This window comes from Leiobunum rupestre, chromosome 2 (assembly GCF_980474605.1).
Source record: "Leiobunum rupestre chromosome 2, qqLeiRupe1.1.hap1, whole genome shotgun sequence".
Lineage (NCBI taxonomy): Eukaryota > Metazoa > Arthropoda > Arachnida > Opiliones > Sclerosomatidae > Leiobunum > Leiobunum rupestre.
In genome coordinates, this window is record NC_143385.1 from 46,403,021 (window position 1) to 46,426,076 (window position 23,056).

At 37.6% G+C, this 23,056-nt stretch overlaps 3 protein-coding genes across 7 annotated transcripts in view; all 3 read right to left on the bottom strand.

Moving 5' to 3' along the window:
* Positions 1–1,828: 1,828 nt before the first annotated feature.
* On the bottom strand, positions 1,829–5,430 carry LOC149957636 (uncharacterized). Of its 2 annotated transcripts, XM_090165659.1 has the most exons (3): positions 5,319–5,430; positions 4,488–4,610; positions 1,829–3,561 (listed from the first exon to the last, which is right to left on the bottom strand). In XM_090165659.1, coding segments are annotated over exons 2-3 (1,680 nt in total). In that variant the 5' UTR covers positions 4,489–4,610; positions 5,319–5,430; the 3' UTR covers positions 1,829–1,882. The 2 variants fall into 2 exon arrangements, with proteins under 2 accessions (XP_090021785.1, XP_090021784.1); XM_090165658.1 differs by lacking the exon at positions 5,319–5,430 and having other exon boundaries at positions 4,488–4,635.
* A 1,391-nt stretch (positions 5,431–6,821) lies between these two features.
* LOC149957637 (spondin-1-like) lies at positions 6,822–17,913 on the bottom strand. The gene is made up of 10 exons (XM_090165664.1): positions 17,712–17,913; positions 17,481–17,646; positions 16,293–16,476; positions 13,675–13,876; positions 13,150–13,323; positions 11,324–11,416; positions 9,697–9,933; positions 9,569–9,595; positions 8,779–8,977; positions 6,822–7,342 (listed from the first exon to the last, which is right to left on the bottom strand). The coding sequence occupies exons 1-9, from the start codon at positions 17,821–17,823 to the stop codon at positions 8,805–8,807; spliced, it is 1,368 nt and encodes a 455-aa protein (XP_090021790.1). The 5' UTR covers positions 17,824–17,913; the 3' UTR covers positions 6,822–7,342; positions 8,779–8,804.
* Positions 17,914–20,733: 2,820 nt separating this feature from the next.
* Positions 20,734–23,056, bottom strand: part of LOC149957638 (spondin-1-like) — a 136,834-nt gene continuing 134,511 nt past the window's right edge. For all 4 annotated transcript variants that reach the window (XM_090165661.1, XM_090165663.1, XM_090165662.1 and 1 more), the window contains 2 exons: positions 22,509–22,707; positions 20,734–21,072 (listed from right to left, as the gene is read on the bottom strand). In XM_090165661.1, coding sequence (XP_090021787.1) covers positions 22,535–22,707 — 173 coding nt within the window. In that variant the 3' untranslated portion in view covers positions 20,734–21,072; positions 22,509–22,534. The remainder of the gene's footprint in view (positions 21,073–22,508; positions 22,708–23,056) is intronic.

Here is a 23,056-nt window from a genome sequence, read left to right on the forward strand (position 1 = left end):
GGCAGCTATTTCATTACCGTAGCCTTTCGAAATGGCAGCTATTTCATTACCGTAGCCTTTCGAAATGGCAGCTATTTCATTACCGTAGCCTTTCGAAATGGCAGCTATTTCATTACCGTAGCCTTTCGAAATGGCAGCTATTTCATTACCGTAGCCTTTCGAAATGGCAGCTATTTCATTACCGTAGCCTTTCGAAATAGCAGCTATTTCATTACCGTAGCCTTTCGAAATGGCAGCTATTTCATTACCGTAGCCTTTCGAAATGGCAGCTATTTCATTACCGTAGCCTTTCGAAATGGCAGCTATTTCATTACCGTAGCCTTTCGAAATGGCAGCTATTTCATTACCGTAGCCTTTCGAAATGGCAGCTATTTCATTACCGTAGCCTTTCGAAATAGCAGCTATTTCATTACCGTAGCCTTTCGAAATGGCAGCTATTTCATTACCGTAGCCTTTCGAAATGGCAGCTATTTCATTACCGTAGCCTTTCGAAATGGCAGCTATTTCATTACCGTAGCCTTTCGAAATGGCAGCTATTTCATTCGAAATGGCAGCTATTTCATTACCGTAGCCTTTCGAAATAGCAGCTATTTCATTACCGTAGCCTTTCGAAATGGCAGCTATTTCATTACCGTAGCCTTTCGAAATAGCAGCTATTTCATTACCGTAGCCTTTCGAAATGGCAGCTATTTCATTACCGTAGCCTTTCGAAATGGCAGCTATTTCATTACCGTAGCCTTTCGAAATGGCAGCTATTTCATTACCGTAGCCTTTCGAAATGGCAGCTATTTCATTACCGTAGCCTTTCGAAATGGCAGCTATCTCATTACCGTAGCCTTTCGAAATGGAAGCTATTTCATTACCGTAGCCTTTCGAAATGGCAGCTATTTCATTACCGTAGCCTTTCGAAATGGCAGCTATTTCATTACCGTAGCCTTTCGAAATGGCAGCTATTTCATTACCGTAGCCTTTCGAAATGGCAGCTATTTCATTACCGTAGCCTTTCGAAATGGCAGCTATTTCATTACCGTAGCCTTTCGAAATGGCAGCTATTTCATTACCGTAGCCTTTCGAAATGGCAGCTATTTCATTACCGTAGCCTTTCGAAATGGCAGCTATTTCATTACCGTAGCCTTTCGAAATGGCAGCTATTTCATTACCGTAGCCTTTCGAAATGGCAGCTATTTCATTACCGTAGCCTTTCGAAATGGCAGCTATTTCATTACCGTAGCCTTTCGAAATGGCAGCTATTTCATTACCGTAGCCTTTCGAAATGGCAGCTATTTCATTACCGTAGCCTTTCGAAATGGCTGCTATTTCATTACCGTAGCCTTTCGAAATGGCAGCTATTTCATTACCGTAGCCTTTCGAAATGGCAGGTATTTCATTACCGTAGCTTTTCGAAATGGCAGCTATTTCATTAACGCGTACAAGCGATATATCCTGAATACACTATCTTCTGTTCTCTATTTTAATACTCTTTAAGTTAGTTGAAAGCACTATAATTATTTTTCGTAACGTCATATACTTTGTGTAGCGGTTTTGTAGACACGCTCATTTCAAGTCAATAGCACCAGATTCCGGGATTGCCCATTTTGGGTATTTAAACTACAGTTAAACATAAACATTAAAATAATAATATTTGTTGTTAAAAAAAGAAAGAATTTTCTTTCATTCGAAATCGGAACAACAGAAACGGAAATACTTTTAACCTTTGTAAAAATAACTACAATAAAAAATAAACCCTGCGATATTGACCTTGAACATTGTGGATTTGAACACAGTTGTTATATTTAGAAACGAAATTAAAATTGTACATATTGTTTATTTAAAATGCTTCAATTGAACAATTTTACTTTGTATGTGTCTTTTTTTTATTTCGCTATTTCGAATTAGCTCTGTCTTTAGAATGGTTAACTACATTGTTGTTGTAGTTCATTGCGACGATATTAATGGCTTTTGGACTGATACGTACATTGTTGTTACAGTCCTTTTCTTCGATGCCTTTCCTTATATTACCCAACGTTTCACTTCCGTTGGCTGCGTGGCTGATCACAATATTATTCGCACTGCTATCTGGAGTGACAATTTTGACATTGGCTTTTGGATGCATATCTTTAGATCGTTTAATCTTAAAAGTCCCCAATTTTTCAACTTTCTTCACGAACGCCTTCCAGCCGTCCAACTGCGACAACTCCTTCGACACTTTATTTTTCATCACGTCGAAGTCAACCGAGTCTTTATCATCACCAAAAAACCTCTTGGCATACGCGTTTAATACTTTGAGTGAATAATTATCGGCGAAACAGCCGTATTTGAGGGTTAATTCAGCTTTGTTCACCAGTCCTTCGCAAATTTGGGAGCGCTGTTCCTCAGTGGCGCACAGAATGATATTGGCCACGTTGATGTCGTGGCCCCACTTGTGCAATCGCTCAATCAAAAGACCCACGTCACCGGGATTGCGTTGGCACAAGACGTTAGTACGGAAATGTTCCGGAACCAGCACCCACAACGCGTCAATTATCTCTCCCCACACCTTAAAAGTCGTTGGTGGAAACGGCTTGAAAGTAAAGCTGTCCAAATGGCGGGTGATGGCGTATAAGACGTCAGAGTACAATCCTAGGTTTTTGTCGATAAGGGGCAGCAACTCGTGGAATGTCCTGACGATAAGGTCCGGAGAGATCGAGCTGAACAGGTAGTTAAGGCCGACCTCTGAAATATGGATCTCCTGTTCAGTCCTGCCCAGGTACGAATAGAAAAACAGCGCTATATCTCGGGGAGTGTCTAGCTGAATCGGGAAATGACTCAGCGCTTTTATATTTTCCAAATGAGCACATCTTCGCGATAGATACCGAACGGCGTAGATTTCTGAGTGTTTAAGGGCGCGTAGCAAGAGGCGAGGGTATATGCTGCATTTCAGATTCTTCTCTAATTTGCTGTTGGAAGTATCTTCGAGTTTGTTTTGGATGATGTGACTAATTTGTGACGTTATCCCATTTATTTCGGACGTCCAGAAGACTACGTTGAAATTTTCGAGCAACACGATGGCGCACTTATGGAAGTCATGAAAATCTTCTTTCTCGAATTGGTGCCACAACCCTCGCACCCAGTCCTCCATGTAGTAATGACACGCCAGTCGGTACTTGCACACGACAGTGAATCTCGCGTCCATGATAATATTGTGAGCGGACATTATCTCGTCGATTTCTCCGCGCCGAGTCCAGGCGACGAGTTCAAAGACGGAACTGGACGGTGGTATAGCTAGAGTGCGCAATTGTAGTCTAACGCGTAATCTACGGTACCATTGTGTGAACTCGTAAAAGACGTACAGTAGGTAGTGTCCCAGGTATTGTCGGATACGTTTTGGTAATTTGAGAGCCTTCACGTGGTTTCCCAACCAGGTGACGTTGGCGTCATGTCGAGATGGACACGGTACCGGAGGCACGCTGACGGAGTTGTCTCGGAGCGCCGAATGGAGGATGACAATGGAGGCTCTGGCAGCGCTCAACTGCTCGAGTGACGCAGGTGGTAGAGAAAAATTCAAGGGAGTCTCCTGGTTCACTAAGAAAATAAATAACACAACTGTCTAAAATTTGTCAACTATTGAAAATAAATTAGTAAATATGAAATAACCACTTGATTCGCGAGTTGAAACTTTCCTACCAAAAACCGAGTGGGTAAACATCCCATATCGACACAAACTGAAGGTACCCATGGGGGCCCGCGGGATTGTTTTCTATATAGTTTTAAAATTAAGGTTTTTAGACCCATTCTGTCTTTTGCAAAGATTATATATTTTAGATTAGTGTTGTTAATTTTTCGGAAAAATAAAATAAAATTTATCATAAGTATTTGCATAGAAAATATTGCGATTTAAGGGGTGACAAAAATGCTAAAATTCTTATAATTCTTGGGCTATTAAAAAGTTTACCATGGAAAATTCTGGTAAAAACGCGCGCGCCTGTCTTTATCTATTTAGGAGCCACTGGCTCTACTAAACTGAGAAGCTTAATTACCCAAAAAATGTTGATATCTCGGAAAATTGCTTACAAATAATTTGAACAAATACGGTCTTTAATATTGCGCCTAAGTTTAAGCTAGGAGCAACAAACACAAGGAGAACGCAACTAACCTTTAAACACGCTAACGAAGTGTTGTGTACAAATTTCATTGGACGAACCTTTACACTGAACGTTTTACGGAAAGGGGGAAGACAATTTCCCATTTTTCCCCTTCCGTAGCCAGCAGGCGCTAAAGCGTCTAACCAATGAAAATTGTAGACAAGAAAATGCACGACTTTTGACGGGTTGCGTGGGGGTTTAAGGGTTACCATAAATTATTAATTAAGAATATGGAAGTGCAGAGGTTTTACACCCAATTCCGATATTTATGGTATTCGAGTAAATCAAAAGCGTCTTTGCCCTCTCAGAAACGAATCGGTAAGAAACGTAAATATTCTTTAAAAGGGAATATCAAAAAACACTCACTTTAGCAGCTTTGTTGTTCTGATTATCTCAGCTGGTAGTTTTCACGAAATGTTACTTATAAGCTTTATCGCTACAATTGGATACGGTGTGTTGGGATGAAAGCTGTTCTAAGTCGCTCTTTACCTTAGGTAATAATGAACTTTATTTCGTTGTTGTTTGCATATCAATAAAAAATTAATGGGGTTAATATAAATGATGACGAACTTTTAACAGCGTGAGTTGGCACACCTGAACTTTGGTAAATTTTCCATTTAAAAAGCAATTGTGACTTAAAGGGGAACGGCCAAGCTTTTTGCATATCAAAAGATCAACAAGACGTTCAATATACTTACACGTACCTTATTTTGTCTTGAAAAAATAGTTTTTGGCCTAAAAAGTTGAAACGCAAAATGACGCCAAGTATTTGGGTTTGAATTTTCGCCTACATCTTAAGGTGTATCGCCAGCGCCAGCCGCACCTTAGTGAGCGATTTGCGAACTATCCTAATTTTAAAATCGCGCAATTTAGGCTTAGGTCTCGTATAACTGGAACGCGTCGCACATGCCAAACAAATTTTTCGCGTCTTCAGCAGCGCGCGCTTTTACGTTGTTTTTCTGTCTCTCCGATTTCTCATCAGGTGTCGCAGCGGACGCGCGCCTTTAAATTTCCCGAAATTTCTGTATTTTATTAAAAATTAACCACTTAATATTTGTTTATGCGGTTTTCGCCATAAATTTTAGTTTTTAACGGGCTATAGGGCTATCTAACTGGTTAAAGCTTGACCGTTCCCCTTTATGGTAGTCCATACGATTTTTTGCCAAAGTGACCTTCTCTACTCGAAATCAATCTAACCTGAAACTACGAAAGTGGTCGACATGATTCAACACATATTAACATTCGCGGAGTTTCATTCAATAAATGGCGTTGTATTTATTAGCGGAATTTTAAAATATGAGAACTCGCCCAGCCACAACATTCCCACACTTTGGCACTGAAGCTCGCGAATGCACTAATTATTTGGTGTTCATAAGCGGTTGAGTATGTATCTAATATGAACCTGGTGTAGAAAATATATATTAAGTGTAGAATTTCAGTTAAATGAAAGTTTGAACATAAGTGTATAAATAAAATGTAAATGTAACAAAACTAAAATATTAAGGGTAAAAATCTATTTTGTTGTAAATTAAATGTGTATTTCAATTTGAATTTTTTTAAAACCTTGTAGGGACACTCTGAACGTCCCAACCCAAATTATAGGGCTAAAATAAGTTAGTCAACTGTTCAAAATAAAATAGCCATTTTTGTCGTAAAAACTTGTAGTAAATTATAGTACGGAAGGGTAGTTATAGTACGGTGCGCGAATAAAGGTTTAGAGTCCCCGATAAAACTTTAAACTTATAAAACTATAGTCAGTCCAATCGAAATAGGTTGTGAGCTAAATTTATAAAATGCTCTCCACGGTCTGGTTGGATCCCGCTAAGTTAAATTCAACACCTGGTCATTTAAAATATATGATTTCTGGATATTGTGGATAGTTATATAGTGGTTTCTAGAACTGAATTGAAGGTGCAAAACCGTGTACAAAAACCCGTTAAAAATTATCATATTGATGGTTCATAGATACACTCATCTTTTAAAAATACTATCTATATATTAGTTTATATTTTTCGATATATTCGAGCAGAGTATATATAAAGTGTGTATGCATGAAGCTCTTAGCTATTATAGTAGATGGCGTTATACCAACTAGATTACTTGCTTATATTTTTAATATGTAACATCGCGAGTACAGCGTAACTCATATCGTTCTACTTACCCTGTAATTCAATGTTATAAAGTTGGGCTTTGTTCGGGGATACCTGAAATGATTTGGCTGAAAATGGAAATTATCAGGTTTTTAAGATTATTTTGAATCTCATCCGTCGTTATGCAACGTACTGTTTATTTTCTAATTGATCAGCAAATTATGAAGTTAAGACGTTACTGCGATTGAGACAAATTACTTGAAATGTGTGTTTGACGCAAGTCAGCACCATACACCTAAGTCATCGAGCGAAAATGAGTAAGCCTTTCATGCCTAACATCATAAGTTATATAATAATAATAAATACGACGAATAGTGTCTACATATGCCTAAGATGGAATGTACTATTACAAAAGATGTGGCGAGTCCAATTCGGAGCAGGTCGCAAGTGTCAATGTGATAAGATGTTCGCTAAGTAATTTTGCTTTAAAACAAAGACAGTTTCATACTTTTTGTTAATAAGTTACTTATGCTTAAATTAAGATAAGAGCGTGAAAAATTGAGAAACGGTTTACTTGAAACAAATTTCAAAATTTAATTTACTTTCATCGTTTTCGGATGATTACAAACTCCATCGTTTTTTATACTCAATAAAAATATTTTCGATAAATTATTATTAGTATTAGCTATATTATTATTAATATTTTATTGTGGAAGTTTAAAATGTAGATGGCGTACCACGTGTTGATATCCGAAACGATGGTGGAAAAAACAACGAACCGGTGCCGCCATCTTTCTGCATTCGTATAATATGTATTCAAAATTTTTATTTCTAGTTTCCGATATGTTTATTGCCAGTCATAAATAAAATCCAACGTTTCTTTAAAACAGTATAAAAGATTTTCGTTTTTTTTCACGCACAATTATAAATTTTTATTTGGTTCTTTTTCATATATTTTTTGTCATTTATTTAAATCACGTCACCAATATTTTTGTTTTTATCTAACTCTAGGACAATGGCGATGATTTACAAAGAAAGTCATTGTTTATGTACATGAGGAAGTCTTGGCCTTCAATTTCTTCAGCTCAATGCCGTATTTAGTGCACAGAAGGTCGTTTCATATATCGTCCGCTGAAAAACGAAAACATTTCCAGATCAGCAATAAGAAATTTTTTTAAATGGATAAAAAAAAACCCGATAACGTATTTGGAACTAGCCAGGAGCCAGTCCTACCATGGAAAGTAGATTTTAGAGGATCGGTGAAAAGCCTGGTTTTTAACCCCCGTAAACCAATCACACTAAGGTTATTTGAAAAAAAAAACAAGTATCGCTAAGAGTGGACGATACTGTTCGAAAAAAGAAAAAAGATGAACACGAAGTACATATTTTACGCCAAAAGGTATTTTTTCACGTTTTTATAGATTAAATATGATATACTAAATATCAGTTGATAGTTTTTATTGAATTATAAAACCAAAATAAAAAATTACTAAAATATAAAGCGCAAAAAATTACGTAACAATATCAACCGCATTAGATTGCCATTTTGAAATTTTAAGATCACGTGGTACAAACGACCTTGCAAGACTCCCTCGGAGTCTTTCGAGCTGATTGATACGCGGGGAGAAATAAAATGCACTGTGGAAGGGTATCGAAAACCTGTCCGTTTAATTTACTGTCCATGATCCTACGGACGGTTTCTCCGTCAAGTCGATTGCATTTACCCGATTTTACACACGAGGGGCGCTTCATTATCAAACTATTTAGTCCATCTGACCTCGTCCTTTCTTATTCCATTGAAAATAACAAAAATACCTTTTTTTACATATTTTGTAACTCCATCTGTCGTAAGTAATTTAACCTTTCGTTGGCTACATTTAATATGAGTGCAACGGTTTAAATGTTTAATTAACTATAAATAGAAAAATTGTGGCTATCACCTCAATTACTGTGTCAAGACAAATCATTTTAAAAAGCAATTCTAATACTTTTTAACCGGTGTTATAGGTAGACTCACACGTTCTTGTAGTCACAAAAATGTTCTTGGTACAAAAGAGGTAGAGGCGGGACTGAAAGTACCACAATTAAAGATCGCTTAGCTCCAACCCTTTCGGACCTAGTGATAACAGATCCAACCAATCACGAAGGAGCAAAAAACACAGCACCCCACCCAAGGATAACGGAACTCGTCAAAAGTCGTGTATTTTCTTGTGTACGTTTTTCATTGGTTAGACGCTTTAATGCCGGCTGCCGTCGGAAGAGGAAAATTCGGAAATTGTTTTCCCCCTTTCCGAAAAACGTTCAGCGTAAAGGTTCGTCCAATGAAATTTGTTCACAGCACTGCCTTAGCGTGTTTAAAGGCTAGCTGCGTTCTTCTTGTGTTTGTTGCTCCTAGACCAATCACATTCTGTCATTTTCCAACACTATTTCCGGAGACACGAGCGGAAATCTTATCAACAAATTTCACACTTCTTCCACCATGCAGGTTTAAGTTAGGAGTGATTAGCGCTGGTTACGGTATAAAATAGGTCGTTAAAAGAGTGTAATATCCCCAAAATATTACGCACTTTTGACTGAAGTGTGTGTTGTAGTGTTAGTAGCAAAGTGGTAGCTGACAGTACTCTCGTTCTTGCACCTGTCCGCAAGTGACTCCGCCCCTTTTGGCCGGCCTCTTAATTTTCCTCTTCCGCTCTCTGATGCCGTTGGCGCCGCATGTCTTCGAGCACTGAGACCATTCGCCCCACGGAGAAAGTAAGCAATCCACCGCTACCAGCAACAAGAATTCAAATGTCAGGTAAATGATTGAAATCTACTCTACACTATGACCTCAAACCAAAAATATTTACTATCGCAAGTTACCACTGAAAACTAAGCCTCAATTTTAAATCTTGTAATAAATAGCTTTTGCAGAGTATATGTAGTCTGTGTAGTGATACTTTGCTACTGAGGAATGGGTAGTTTCCGTGAATTCCCTTTTTGCTATAACTCATATTATCAGTTACCATAGAGCCACATAGCATCCAAGATGAGAAGCTCACTATTTGCTAGATTTTCGTCAGCAAGCAGAAACGTTTTGTTTAAAATCACAAAAGCCTCCGCTTTGCCGATACAAATCCAGCAGCTATTGGAATTATCACTTTGGCCACTAGATGGCTCTGTGGTAAAGTTATCTGCTTTAGATTTTGAGGAGCTAATCTTAAGTGAACCAAAAAATTGTTAATCTCGTGATAGATACATTAAATCGTTTTCTTGTCGATAGATAGCGTACTTTATACAAATGTTTCAAAATCCGGTAATGATGGAATTACTAATTAGTTTATTAGCGAAATATTGAGAAAGTAGAATAAGAAGACCAACCTTTTTTGTTGTTATCCACAGAACCAGCTACCAACAGTAAAAGTGACATAAAAGCAAAGGAAAAGCGTTTAGGCACTTGTTAGTGTATTAATTAAAAGAAGAAATAATGGACCTAAAATGTCACTTACGGCACGGGGGGTTGTCCTTGCATTTCCTCCGCTGCACCAGTTTTTTGGGACAGGGTCGACCCCCGTTTTGGGGGTTAAGTTTGATCATGCGTCTCCTTTCCCTTCGGCCACTGTTGCACGTCCTGGTGCAATCTGACCATTCGGACCAAATCGTGACGACGCAGTCGATGATGGGTCCTTGGTTGTCGGGCTCCCCCTGCGAAGACGTCGGCATTGTGGCCATCGTGTTAATCGGTGCTGCAGATGCACATTGTACAAATACACATTACCCGATATTTAGTATTAGAAATATCGAACTTTTTTGTTGGGAAAGACCCTGATTAAATCTCAAAATTGTTATTTATTCTAGGACAGTTATTAAGGACAGTGAATCGATTTTCATTAGTCTTTCTGGGATTGTGTGGAACTGCTTCGGGGAAATAAAAAAATCGAGTGAATGAGACAAAGGTAAAGAGCAGACAAGCCAGTGAATTGATTATTGTTAGTCTTTAAGAAGTTGTGTAGAATTGCTTTTAGGGAATAAAAAGACTTTTAGAGCGTGTGAGAGAGCGAACAGACGGGTTAGTGAAGAGATTTTAGTTGGTTTTTACAGGATAGTGTGGAATTGATTCGGAGAAAGAAAGAGACTTTTAGAAGTTAATAGAGAAGTATGGAGGAGACGGGTTAATGAACATATTTTAGTTGGTCTTTATAGGATTGTGTGGAATTGCTTCGAGGAAATGAAGAGGCTTTTAGAAGTTAATAGGGAAGTATGGAGGAGACGGGTTAATGAACATATTTTAGTTGGTCTTTATAGGATTGTGTGGAATTGCTTCGAGGAAAGAAAGATACTTTTAGAAGTTAATAGAGAAGTATGGAGGAGACGGGTTAATGAACATATTTTAGTTGGTCTTTATAGGATTGTGTGGAATTGCTTCGAGGAAATGAAGAGGCTTTTAGAAGTTAATAGAGAAGTAAGGAGGAAACGGGTTAGCGAACAGATTTTAGTTGGTCTTTAGAGGATTGTGTGGAATTGCTTCGAGGAAATAAAGAGGCTTTTAGAGAGTAAGAGAGAAGTAGCAGTGCATATATTATTGTTGCTCTTTAAGGGATTGTGTGTAAATTCTTTAGCATATAAGAAGGCTTTTAGAGCATGTGAGTAAGAGAGCGTAAGAGGTAAGGAGGAGAGAGAGCAGTGAACTTATTTTGTTTGTTCTGTAAAGGATTGTGTGGAATGGTTTTGGGGAAATAAAAATATTTTTAGAGAATGAGAGAGAAATAAGGCGGTGACAGGACAGTGTATTGATTGCTGTTGGTCTTTATAAGATTGCGTAGAATTGCTTTAGGGAAATAGAAATATTTTTAGATAATTAGAGACTGAACAGTGAATTGTTTATTGTTGGTCCGTAAAGGATGCTTTAGGAAATTAAAAAGGCTTTTAGAGAGTGAGAGAGACGTAAATAAGAAATATATAGGATGTGTGGAATGGCTTTAGAGAAATTAAAGAATTTTTAGAGAATAAGAGAAAAATAAGGAGGTGACAGGACAGTGAATTGCTTAGTGTTATTCTTTGGAGGATTGTGCAAAATTGCTTTAGGAAAATAAAAAGACTTTTGGAGAGTGTTAGAGAAGTAAGGAGGAGACAGACCACAGACAAGTCCACGATCCAGATGAATGGAGGCGTCCTTGTGGTAATAGCCATAGGCAAAGGCGGAAGCAGGAAGCGGGGAACGACCATAGTCTGCAGGCAATGACATTTCATTATGACAGATTAGTTAGTTCGGAATGCTAAATACATTGTTAACGTTTTTTGGGTAAAAGCAAATGAGTTATTTTATGAGGACAGAGCGAAATTTAATTCACTAGTAAAAGAGGATTAGTTAGTGAATAAAGCGGAAATCAAAGCAACCAATTTAACAAAGGGAGATTAAATATGGAAAAATTGAATCAGAGACTTAAAGAAACCAGACAACAAAACAAACCCTAAAATTTCTATTATGGTTATTTTAGAGTAACGTCATTGGTGACCCCAAAACTGCAATCTGAGCGCTCCCAAGGTTCATTGTTTTTCTATAACGAATTTATAGGAAATATCTCCATCCATCGGTGTAAAACGTTACTAATTACAAGTAGCTGCAAGTGTTTAATGTGACCGATTTTGGGGCACCATTTCACAGTGCACATCGTTAAAAATTAATTATTTGCAGTGTACCAGGAGTCACTTCGACGAGTCCTTTCTCGTTAGAATTACTGATCAAGTTTACAACTGATGGTTGTCGAAATGTTCTCAATAACTGTGGCACCCTGAGGAATTATGAACTATATAACCTTGAAGACACAAAAATATTTCATTTTCACCTGGAACATCTATCGGACGAAAAACCGCATTTTCCCTAATCAAGCTTAGGTTTTAACAAATCGCTGGACTGGCCTTCTTCACTTCTTATTGTTAATTGCACAGTCTATATTACGAATGGAGGTTTAGTCCAAATATTTTCCCAAATCAATTATCTTTGAACGAACTTACTTAGTCAATGACGGCTTTTAAAATTTATTTTTAGCCATGTTTTCTGTAAGTCATGTATTGTACTATCGCACGCATAAACCTCATTTCAAAGCTAGTAAATTTTGACATTATTTTATATTGAGTAGAAAGAGTGTTACTTTTCTGTATTATTCTAATAAATCATTTGCAGTAATTTTTGAATCTCGGATATTTCTTTGACTACAAACTCATCATCCAGGTCACGGTCTGATTGAAACTGATTTTCATGCCCAGGTTATCTCAATTTAATTGGTCAAAACTAGCATTAACACTGACTAAAACTAGGTTTTAAGGTGTAGTGTGAGAGTGAGAGTGGCTTAGAGCAAGTGTCCACCCCCGTGAAGTAACTCTTTTTTCAAACAGATGTCGCTAGATTTTGACACAAAAGGCGGGTCATAAAAGTGCCCCTCGCGTTGATTGGCTCGTTTGTAAATTTGACAATAACCTATATTACAGTAATTTTTAACAATGTATTTTATATGGGTTATATAATTTAGGTTAAAGTCCACTACATAGAGTATAAGTTGTCTAATTATAATGATTATAAATGGTTCTCTGACGACGTTAGTGTTTCGCTAGTTTGAATTTTAGCTTTCTTTGTCATAAATAGATGGCCCTACGCTCTCCAGTTAAGTCGTTTTTTTCGAAGAATCGGATAGATTCATTGCCATCGTTATCATAACGTAGGTGGCAATGATAGAGCTGACTGTTGCTTTAATATATTAACTAATTCAGGTTTCGTAGACGTGTGTGATATTTACTCTAGCTACCCCAAACAACGGGTCAACGGTCGTATTTGCCTTCATAAAACACATTGCTACTTCTAAAAAGGGACGATTATTACTGATCAATGTTGATAATTCGTGTGAAATTCGTTATTTAACGTAAATATCTTTTGTATGGGAATATTTTCTTCGCTCGAGCGTTACCTTTTATCATTTCTTCGCAAACTTTGGCGCAGTCTGTGTAGCGATCGAAGTTATTAGAGTTGCCACGGCAACCGCCGTAAATAAATTGAGCACACATTCCTCTCGTGGCGTGGTAGTACCACCTCGGGAAGTAGCCACGGCATGGGCCTACCTCTTTGGGCTTCATGCAGATCTCTGTCAAATTCATTATGAGATTAGTTTCCTATTATTATTAATAGTAGCTTCGGGGTTATCAGAGTACAACTGGTCGCGAGCATTTATGTTTTGGCTCTGGCATCTTTAGCTATTAAACTAATAAAATAGCCAATTCCTGTTTAAGCCTGGTTTAGATTTCTGACTCGGCAGTCAAATTAGTTCAAAAAAACCAGCAATATTTTAGTTTAAATATAGCATATTTTAAAAGCTTTAAACAATTTTTTAATTTTTTTTTTATCTGCCGAGCGCGGAGTGGAGCAGATGTAACTCACCATTATTTTCCCAGGTAGTAAGAAAACCGTTAGCATTCTATAACTTTGGTACCTTTACCTTTCGCTTCCGAGAAGTCGACATTGCAGTCACTTTTGGGCGCTGTGCAACCGGCTTTCTGTTGCAGCTCGACGTTGCAGTCCCTGTCGCTGTGGGCAGACGGTTTGAGATGCAACCTTGTCCGGATCTTCAGCCCTCGGCCACAAGAGGCCGTACACGGCGACCATTCCGACCAGTTCGTGACGGAACATTTATCCGGTATCTTGGAAACGAGTACCATTGATTAGTTGTCAATGAAGAATTAGAAAATCTTTCTTGATAAATGGGGTCACACAGCTTTAGGCTTAAATCTGCGTTTAATTTCATAAGTAAAAACTTATTTGATTTTGATATTGTATGTAAAAAAAACTAGGAATAGTATCGTCATCCCATAACCACTCTTGTCATTACAGACTTGTTTCACCCCAAAAATTGGGCGCCGCCATTTTCAACAAACCATGACCGAAACTACGAGTGCTTTCCCTCTTTGAAGTATGAGGGGTACAAAAATTAAGCCAGACGTTTTACTAAGAGAAAATTATTTATCTGGCAAAAATGTGGTCGGTTTCGAAAAAAAATGGCTAGAAATACCTACAGTACAAAAATATAATATGTCTGGCCCTCACAAAGAATAGAGAAAGTTGCTATTCCCACAAACTTGGTCGAATAGTCTTTGTGAAATGTTTGGCCAGTTTTGCTCGAAGCAGAGTTGCCAGATGTACGATCCGGATTGTATTTGTACGATAATAGGCGAAACTATAAAGTCCAGGAGGGCTGAAAAGATGGTAGTCACGTGACTTTGTGGTGCACTGCAGCGCCATCTATCCGCTCACATCTATTCTAAGAAATACAAACTATTATTCATTTTATTTTGCTAATGGCGGTTTAAATTTTGATCGATTCGTCTAAATTATCTATTTATTATTCTTACTTAAAACATTTTGTAATAGAAAATTGTAAATTAATTAGCTGTCTGCAGTATCTGGAAGAAATAACTTTTTTCTATAACGTCGCACGGCCAACTATGAACATGAGTTACCGAATCGAAGTTGTCTGTGAAAAGGTAGTCACGTGATCTTGCTTTCCCATTTTAACAAGTTGGTTCAGACCAAATTTACTTTATAGTATCGCCTATTGAAACCGCGGTACGAAATACGATTTAAAGGCTGCATCATACGGCAAAAATAGGATCTTACGATAAAACTACGATCCAAAGTACGATCCGTTTAAAAACTGTTCACTTTAGAGCGGAAACCGTTATATATCTCTAAATATTGCATAATTAGCAAAGGTTATGTCCCAGTTTCCAGACGCTCTTGCGGTTTCATGGGGGGCATGATAGCTGTTGCCAGGAATCGGAAATATTTTCTCACGTGTCTTTTCGTACAAAAAAGTGAGCTAAATTATACGACATAATAGGTTTAACAAACGTTTTTTTTATCTTTAAATATCTTTTGGTCTAAAGTGACTTGTTTTCAGCCGTACGATCCTTCTTAATCTAGCACGATCCAAATCTAAACACTCTACGATAATTCAGCGCTTGGAATCTGGCAACCCTGGCTCGAAGTTTATAGAACGGTGTATTTGATATCTTAGCACTTAATAGAGTGTAAAATAAAGTCCAGGCCTCGGCAGGTTTTGGGAATATGGGGGTAGGAAAAGGAGGGGAGCAATTCGTGAAAGCATGGCTGCACGGCTCACCACTTCGCAACTTCAATTGTCAGTAAGGTAATTTCTACCATTTTTACCTCTCCGACAGGTGAGCGTTCTACCGCAGAACCACGGATACAGTTACGCTTCACTGAAAATTAAAAACTCTTCCGAGGAGAGGTATATTTTGGCTTGCCAACTTGTTCATGTCTATGTTGATTCATTCAAATACAGGAGCTAAAATAAGGATTTTTTAGAACTGCCCCAACTAAACTAAGCCCCCAAAACATAATTTCAATGACGAAAATTTTAACAAAATTATGTGAGAAAAAGGGGCTGTAAAAAAGTAACTTAGTTCAGCAAAATTGGCTGCGTTTGTCGATATGTACCGGAAAGCCTCGTCGACATCTCCCATGAGCCTGAGGTAATCGGTTATTTTACATTTTCCATACTTTTTTGCGATAAATTCGCGATAAATAGTGAATATAAACCAATCCGGTGTGCCCTCCCTAGATAGCGTCCAGTTTTGAAGTAGCAGAGACATTTAAAAAATGAATCCCAATTGATCTTCCAGTCTATTACAGTATTCCCTTCTTTAATGAGATATTTATGTATTTGCAAAGCTGAATGTCGTTTTCAAGGTAGGCTATGTGAATAAAATATTTTTTCAAAATATTGTAATATTATAACGGAAAATTTACAGAAATCGATGAGATATGGTTATTTCACAGTATACAATGGTTTGTTTAAATATTTTACCGACAAATAAGTGATTCGCACTCATATATATACCTTAGTGAAAGCCTGTAAAATGGTTGTATGAAGATGACAGGAATTTCCCAAAATCACCACCTACATTTACTGCTAGGTGATAAATTCGGTGATAAATTCGGTGATAAATGATGGCCCTTAAGGTCAGTGTGCATCGACCCCTTTTATCCAAAATGTATTTCCGGTTGTCCATTCGACATATCCGCGAGTAAACTTACGACTTCGACGTTTTTGCACTCGGCGATGGGGGCCAAGCAATGATCTTTCTCTTCCAAACTCAAGGCACAAAGTTTTCGGGCCTTCGTGTGTTTATATTTTCGTTTTCGGGATCTGAAACCTTTTCCGCACGTCACGCTGCACTCGGACCACTCACTCCAGCCAGTCGTCTCGCAGCTCACGTCGCTGCAATTAAAATTGTCACTGTATTAGATATGAAACCCTCGACGACGGAAACATCACTAATCTAAGATAAAACGATTGGGAAGACCGTAAAGCTAATACAAGTAAATACGCGATACTTTGGGCAAGAGGACGACAAGATTTAACAACTAAGCTTCACATTTACTCTTAGTAGTTACGGCTTGTATGACTATGAATGCATATACAGGGTGTTTCAAAGGGTTATGCAAAAATTTGAAGGAGTTGTAGGGCTGAGTTGAGAAGTATGCCTGTTTTTTCCCATTTTCCTACGATGAGTTAAAAGAGCCCCAGAAAGCTTCAAAGTGTAGCCTACTAGTAAAGCCAAGCAGCAGGGACTTTAAATACTGCTAAAGTTTACTTTCTACGCTGGTTACTTCGATTTGTTTACAAAGTCCTTTTTTACCTATCGAACGAACCCAAACCTTAATTTTCGCATTTCCCTGCTGCTTGGTTTTGTGCTTGTTGCAGCTTTTGGTCATTATAAAATCGTTATTTTTAAGCTACAATAAGATTCCATTTCTTTTAATTTTACAAGTTATTTAAATCGGTGAATATTATTTGCTTTTGTAAAATAAGGGGCGTAGCGAAGAGTTTCTTCCCCTATAGCATAATTGAAATTCGATGTGAAATGTTGATTGATTTAAATTAATAATTTGTGTTTTATTATAAGGTTACTATTGTTGTTAATCCAGTATTTTGTTAGGGCCTAATTCCATTGAAATTAGATGGTCACACGGTTTCTACAATTTACTTCTAGCACGGTTCCACGTAAAAAAAAATGGTCTCGGCGCGTGCGAAAATATCAACCAATCGGGTGGAAGATAATTAGATTGTATATAACAAGTGTGGCCGAATGGGCGACCTTAAGTAAATGGCGACCTCGACCATCAAAATGGTGATCTTGTCAATTCTAAATTTGGGCTCCTCTAGAGGCTCTAAAGCTACATCTCTCGGTTCTTGATGATCCTAAATATGTTCTCGCTTACCCAATACAAGTAGCTTCGCAACTTTCTTTCTCGACTAATAGCGTGACGCAGCCGTGCTCCCGGGCCTTGTACTCGCTGATGTAGGTCCTACTGCGCATGCGTACGCCTTTGCCGCAACTGGCGCTGCAAGGTGTCATTTCGCTCCACGGGGTCACTTCGCATTCCGCTAACAAAAGATTATTTTATAGAGTGTCACTTTGAGACCACATAATGATGGTGTCTGGTACGCACCCACTATCCTGGAGTTGGGCTCCTCAGTGGCGTACACGATGATGTCGTCGCATGACTTTTCGTAGACCCTCTGCCTCGTCACCGTGAGCCTAGCGACGGGTTTCATGGGCATCCCTGTCGGGTCGTAGAAGGGAGATTTGTCGTGAGCCGGGTTACTCGACGTTATTTGACGGATTTTGTCTGGTATCTCAGTCTTCTGATTTGGGGACTGTTAAAAACAAACATTTCACACTCAACTTCTGTATTATAACATCATCAGCGAGTTACTCTAACTAGATCGATAATTAGTTTTCGTGGTATGAGTAGTGTTGTTGTCACGGCTATCCCGAAAGATTTTTAGCGCAGACGTAGCAATTATCTAATCTTTATCTCTGTTTGCCGCTGCTAACTCGCGTTGTTTTACCCGAACAACGCTCCCAGTTATTCTGTGAGATTTTAGGGGTGGTCGTAGAAATTATCTGATTTTCTTTCATATTCTTTAAAAGGGAATATCAAAAAACACTCACTTTAGCAGCTTTGTTGTTCTGATTATCTCAGCTGGTAGTTTTCACGAAATGTTACTTATAAGCTTTATCGCTACAATTGGATACGGTGTGTTGGGATGAAAGCTGTTCTAAGTCGCTCTTTACCTTAGGTAATAATGAACTTTATTTCGTTGTTGTTTGCATATCAATAAAAAATTAATGGGGTTAATATAAATGATGACGAACTTTTAACAGCGTGAGTTGGCACACCTGAACTTTGGTAAATTTTCCATTTAAAAAGCAATTGTGACTTAAAGGGGAACGGCCAAGCTTTTTGCATATCAAAAGATCAACAAGACGTTCAATATACTTACACGTACCTTATTTTGTCTTGAAAAAATAGTTTTTGGCCTAAAAAGTTGAAACGCAAAATGACGCCAAGTATTTGGGTTTGAATTTTCGCCTACATCTTAAGGTGTATCGCCAGCGCCAGCCGCACCTTAGTGAGCGATTTGCGAACTATCCTAATTTTAAAATCGCGCAATTTAGGCTTAGGTCTCGTATAACTGGAACGCGTCGCACATGCCAAACAAATTTTTCGCGTCTTCAGCAGCGCGCGCTTTTACGTTGTTTTTCTGTCTCTCCGATTTCTCATCAGGTGTCGCAGCGGACGCGCGCCTTTAAATTTCCCGAAATTTCTGTATTTTATTAAAAATTAACCACTTAATATTTGTTTATGCGGTTTTCGCCATAAATTTTAGTTTTTAACGGGCTATAGGGCTATCTAACTGGTTAAAGCTTGACCGTTCCCCTTTATGGTAGTCCATACGATTTTTTGCCAAAGTGACCTTCTCTACTCGAAATCAATCTAACCTGAAACTACGAAAGTGGTCGACATGATTCAACACATATTAACATTCGCGGAGTTTCATTCAATAAATGGCGTTGTATTTATTAGCGGAATTTTAAAATATGAGAACTCGCCCAGCCACAACATTCCCACACTTTGGCACTGAAGCTCGCGAATGCACTAATTATTTGGTGTTCATAAGCGGTTGAGTATGTATCTAATATGAACCTGGTGTAGAAAATATATATTAAGTGTAGAATTTCAGTTAAATGAAAGTTTGAACATAAGTGTATAAATAAAATGTAAATGTAACAAAACTAAAATATTAAGGGTAAAAATCTATTTTGTTGTAAATTAAATGTGTATTTCAATTTGAATTTTTTTAAAACCTTGTAGGGACACTCTGAACGTCCCAACCCAAATTATAGGGCTAAAATAAGTTAGTCAACTGTTCAAAATAAAATAGCCATTTTTGTCGTAAAAACTTGTAGTAAATTATAGTACGGAAGGGTAGTTATAGTACGGTGCGCGAATAAAGGTTTAGAGTCCCCGATAAAACTTTAAACTTATAAAACTATAGTCAGTCCAATCGAAATAGGTTGTGAGCTAAATTTATAAAATGCTCTCCACGGTCTGGTTGGATCCCGCTAAGTTAAATTCAACACCTGGTCATTTAAAATATATGATTTCTGGATATTGTGGATAGTTATATAGTGGTTTCTAGAACTGAATTGAAGGTGCAAAACCGTGTACAAAAACCCGTTAAAAATTATCATATTGATGGTTCATAGATACACTCATCTTTTAAAAATACTATCTATATATTAGTTTATATTTTTCGATATATTCGAGCAGAGTATATATAAAGTGTGTATGCATGAAGCTCTTAGCTATTATAGTAGATGGCGTTATACCAACTAGATTACTTGCTTATATTTTTAATATGTAACATCGCGAGTACAGCGTAACTCATATCGTTCTACTTACCCTGTAATTCAATGTTATAAAGTTGGGCTTTGTTCGGGGATACCTGAAATGATTTGGCTGAAAATGGAAATTATCAGGTTTTTAAGATTATTTTGAATCTCATCCGTCGTTATGCAACGTACTGTTTATTTTCTAATTGATCAGCAAATTATGAAGTTAAGACGTTACTGCGATTGAGACAAATTACTTGAAATGTGTGTTTGACGCAAGTCAGCACCATACACCTAAGTCATCGAGCGAAAATGAGTAAGCCTTTCATGCCTAACATCATAAGTTATATAATAATAATAAATACGACGAATAGTGTCTACATATGCCTAAGATGGAATGTACTATTACAAAAGATGTGGCGAGTCCAATTCGGAGCAGGTCGCAAGTGTCAATGTGATAAGATGTTCGCTAAGTAATTTTGCTTTAAAACAAAGACAGTTTCATACTTTTTGTTAATAAGTTACTTATGCTTAAATTAAGATAAGAGCGTGAAAAATTGAGAAACGGTTTACTTGAAACAAATTTCAAAATTTAATTTACTTTCATCGTTTTCGGATGATTACAAACTCCATCGTTTTTTATACTCAATAAAAATATTTTCGATAAATTATTATTAGTATTAGCTATATTATTATTAATATTTTATTGTGGAAGTTTAAAATGTAGATGGCGTACCACGTGTTGATATCCGAAACGATGGTGGAAAAAACAACGAACCGGTGCCGCCATCTTTCTGCATTCGTATAATATGTATTCAAAATTTTTATTTCTAGTTTCCGATATGTTTATTGCCAGTCATAAATAAAATCCAACGTTTCTTTAAAACAGTATAAAAGATTTTCGTTTTTTTTCACGCACAATTATAAATTTTTATTTGGTTCTTTTTCATATATTTTTTGTCATTTATTTAAATCACGTCACCAATATTTTTGTTTTTATCTAACTCTAGGACAATGGCGATGATTTACAAAGAAAGTCATTGTTTATGTACATGAGGAAGTCTTGGCCTTCAATTTCTTCAGCTCAATGCCGTATTTAGTGCACAGAAGGTCGTTTCATATATCGTCCGCTGAAAAACGAAAACATTTCCAGATCAGCAATAAGAAATTTTTTTAAATGGATAAAAAAAAACCCGATAACGTATTTGGAACTAGCCAGGAGCCAGTCCTACCATGGAAAGTAGATTTTAGAGGATCGGTGAAAAGCCTGGTTTTTAACCCCCGTAAACCAATCACACTAAGGTTATTTGAAAAAAAAAACAAGTATCGCTAAGAGTGGACGATACTGTTCGAAAAAAGAAAAAAGATGAACACGAAGTACATATTTTACGCCAAAAGGTATTTTTTCACGTTTTTATAGATTAAATATGATATACTAAATATCAGTTGATAGTTTTTATTGAATTATAAAACCAAAATAAAAAATTACTAAAATATAAAGCGCAAAAAATTACGTAACAATATCAACCGCATTAGATTGCCATTTTGAAATTTTAAGATCACGTGGTACAAACGACCTTGCAAGACTCCCTCGGAGTCTTTCGAGCTGATTGATACGCGGGGAGAAATAAAATGCACTGTGGAAGGGTATCGAAAACCTGTCCGTTTAATTTACTGTCCATGATCCTACGGACGGTTTCTCCGTCAAGTCGATTGCATTTACCCGATTTTACACACGAGGGGCGCTTCATTATCAAACTATTTAGTCCATCTGACCTCGTCCTTTCTTATTCCATTGAAAATAACAAAAATACCTTTTTTTACATATTTTGTAACTCCATCTGTCGTAAGTAATTTAACCTTTCGTTGGCTACATTTAATATGAGTGCAACGGTTTAAATGTTTAATTAACTATAAATAGAAAAATTGTGGCTATCTCCTCAATTACTGTGTCAAGACAAATCATTTTAAAAAGCAATTCTAATACTTTTTAACCGGTGTTATAGGTAGACTCACACGTTCTTGTAGTCACAAAAATGTTCTTGGTACAAAAGAGGTAGAGGCGGGACTGAAAGTACCACAATTAAAGATCGCTTAGCTCCAACCCTTTCGGACCTAGTGATAACAGATCCAACCAATCACGAAGGAGCAAAAAACACAGCACCCCACCCAAGGATAACGGAACTCGTCAAAAGTCGTGTATTTTCTTGTGTACGTTTTTCATTGGTTAGACGCTTTAATGCCGGCTGCCGTCGGAAGAGGAAAATTCGGAAATTGTTTTCCCCCTTTCCGAAAAACGTTCAGCGTAAAGGTTTGTCCAATGAAATTTGTTCACAGCACTGCCTTAGCGTGTTTAAAGGCTAGCTGCGTTCTTCTTGTGTTTGTTGCTCCTAGACCAATCACATTCTGTCATTTTCCAACACTATTTCCGGAGACACGAGCGGAAATCTTATCAACAAATTTCACACTTCTTCCACCATGCAGGTTTAAGTTAGGAGTGATTAGCGCTGGTTACGGTATAAAATAGGTCGTTAAAAGAGTGTAATATCCCCAAAATATTACGCACTTTTGACTGAAGTGTGTGTTGTAGTGTTAGTAGCAAAGTGGTAGCTGACAGTACTCTCGTTCTTGCACCTGTCCGCAAGTGACTCCGCCCCTTTTGGCCGGCCTCTTAATTTTCCTCTTCCGCTCTCTGATGCCGTTGGCGCCGCATGTCTTCGAGCACTGAGACCATTCGCCCCACGGAGAAAGTAAGCAATCCACCGCTACCAGCAACAAGAATTCAAATGTCAGGTAAATGATTGAAATCTACTCTACACTATGACCTCAAACCAAAAATATTTACTATCGCAAGTTACCACTGAAAACTAAGCCTCAATTTTAAATCTTGTAATAAATAGCTTTTGCAGAGTATATGTAGTCTGTGTAGTGATACTTTGCTACTGAGGAATGGGTAGTTTCCGTGAATTCCCTTTTTGCTATAACTCATATTATCAGTTACCATAGAGCCACATAGCATCCAAGATGAGAAGCTCACTATTTGCTAGATTTTCGTCAGCAAGCAGAAACGTTTTGTTTAAAATCACAAAAGCCTCCGCTTTGCCGATACAAATC

Coding starts and splice junctions, on each gene's coding strand:
- LOC149957637 (XM_090165664.1), bottom strand. CDS start 17,823: ATGCCCATGAAACCCGTCGCTAGGCTCACGGTGACGAGGCAGAGGGTC. Junction 11,417..13,149: donor TTGCGAAGAAATGATAAAAG/GTAACGCTCGAG, acceptor CATTGCCTGCAG/ACTATGGTCGTTCCCCGCTT. Junction 8,978..9,568: donor TGTGGATAACAACAAAAAAG/GTTGGTCTTCTT, acceptor TGTTGCTGGTAG/CGGTGGATTGCTTACTTTCT.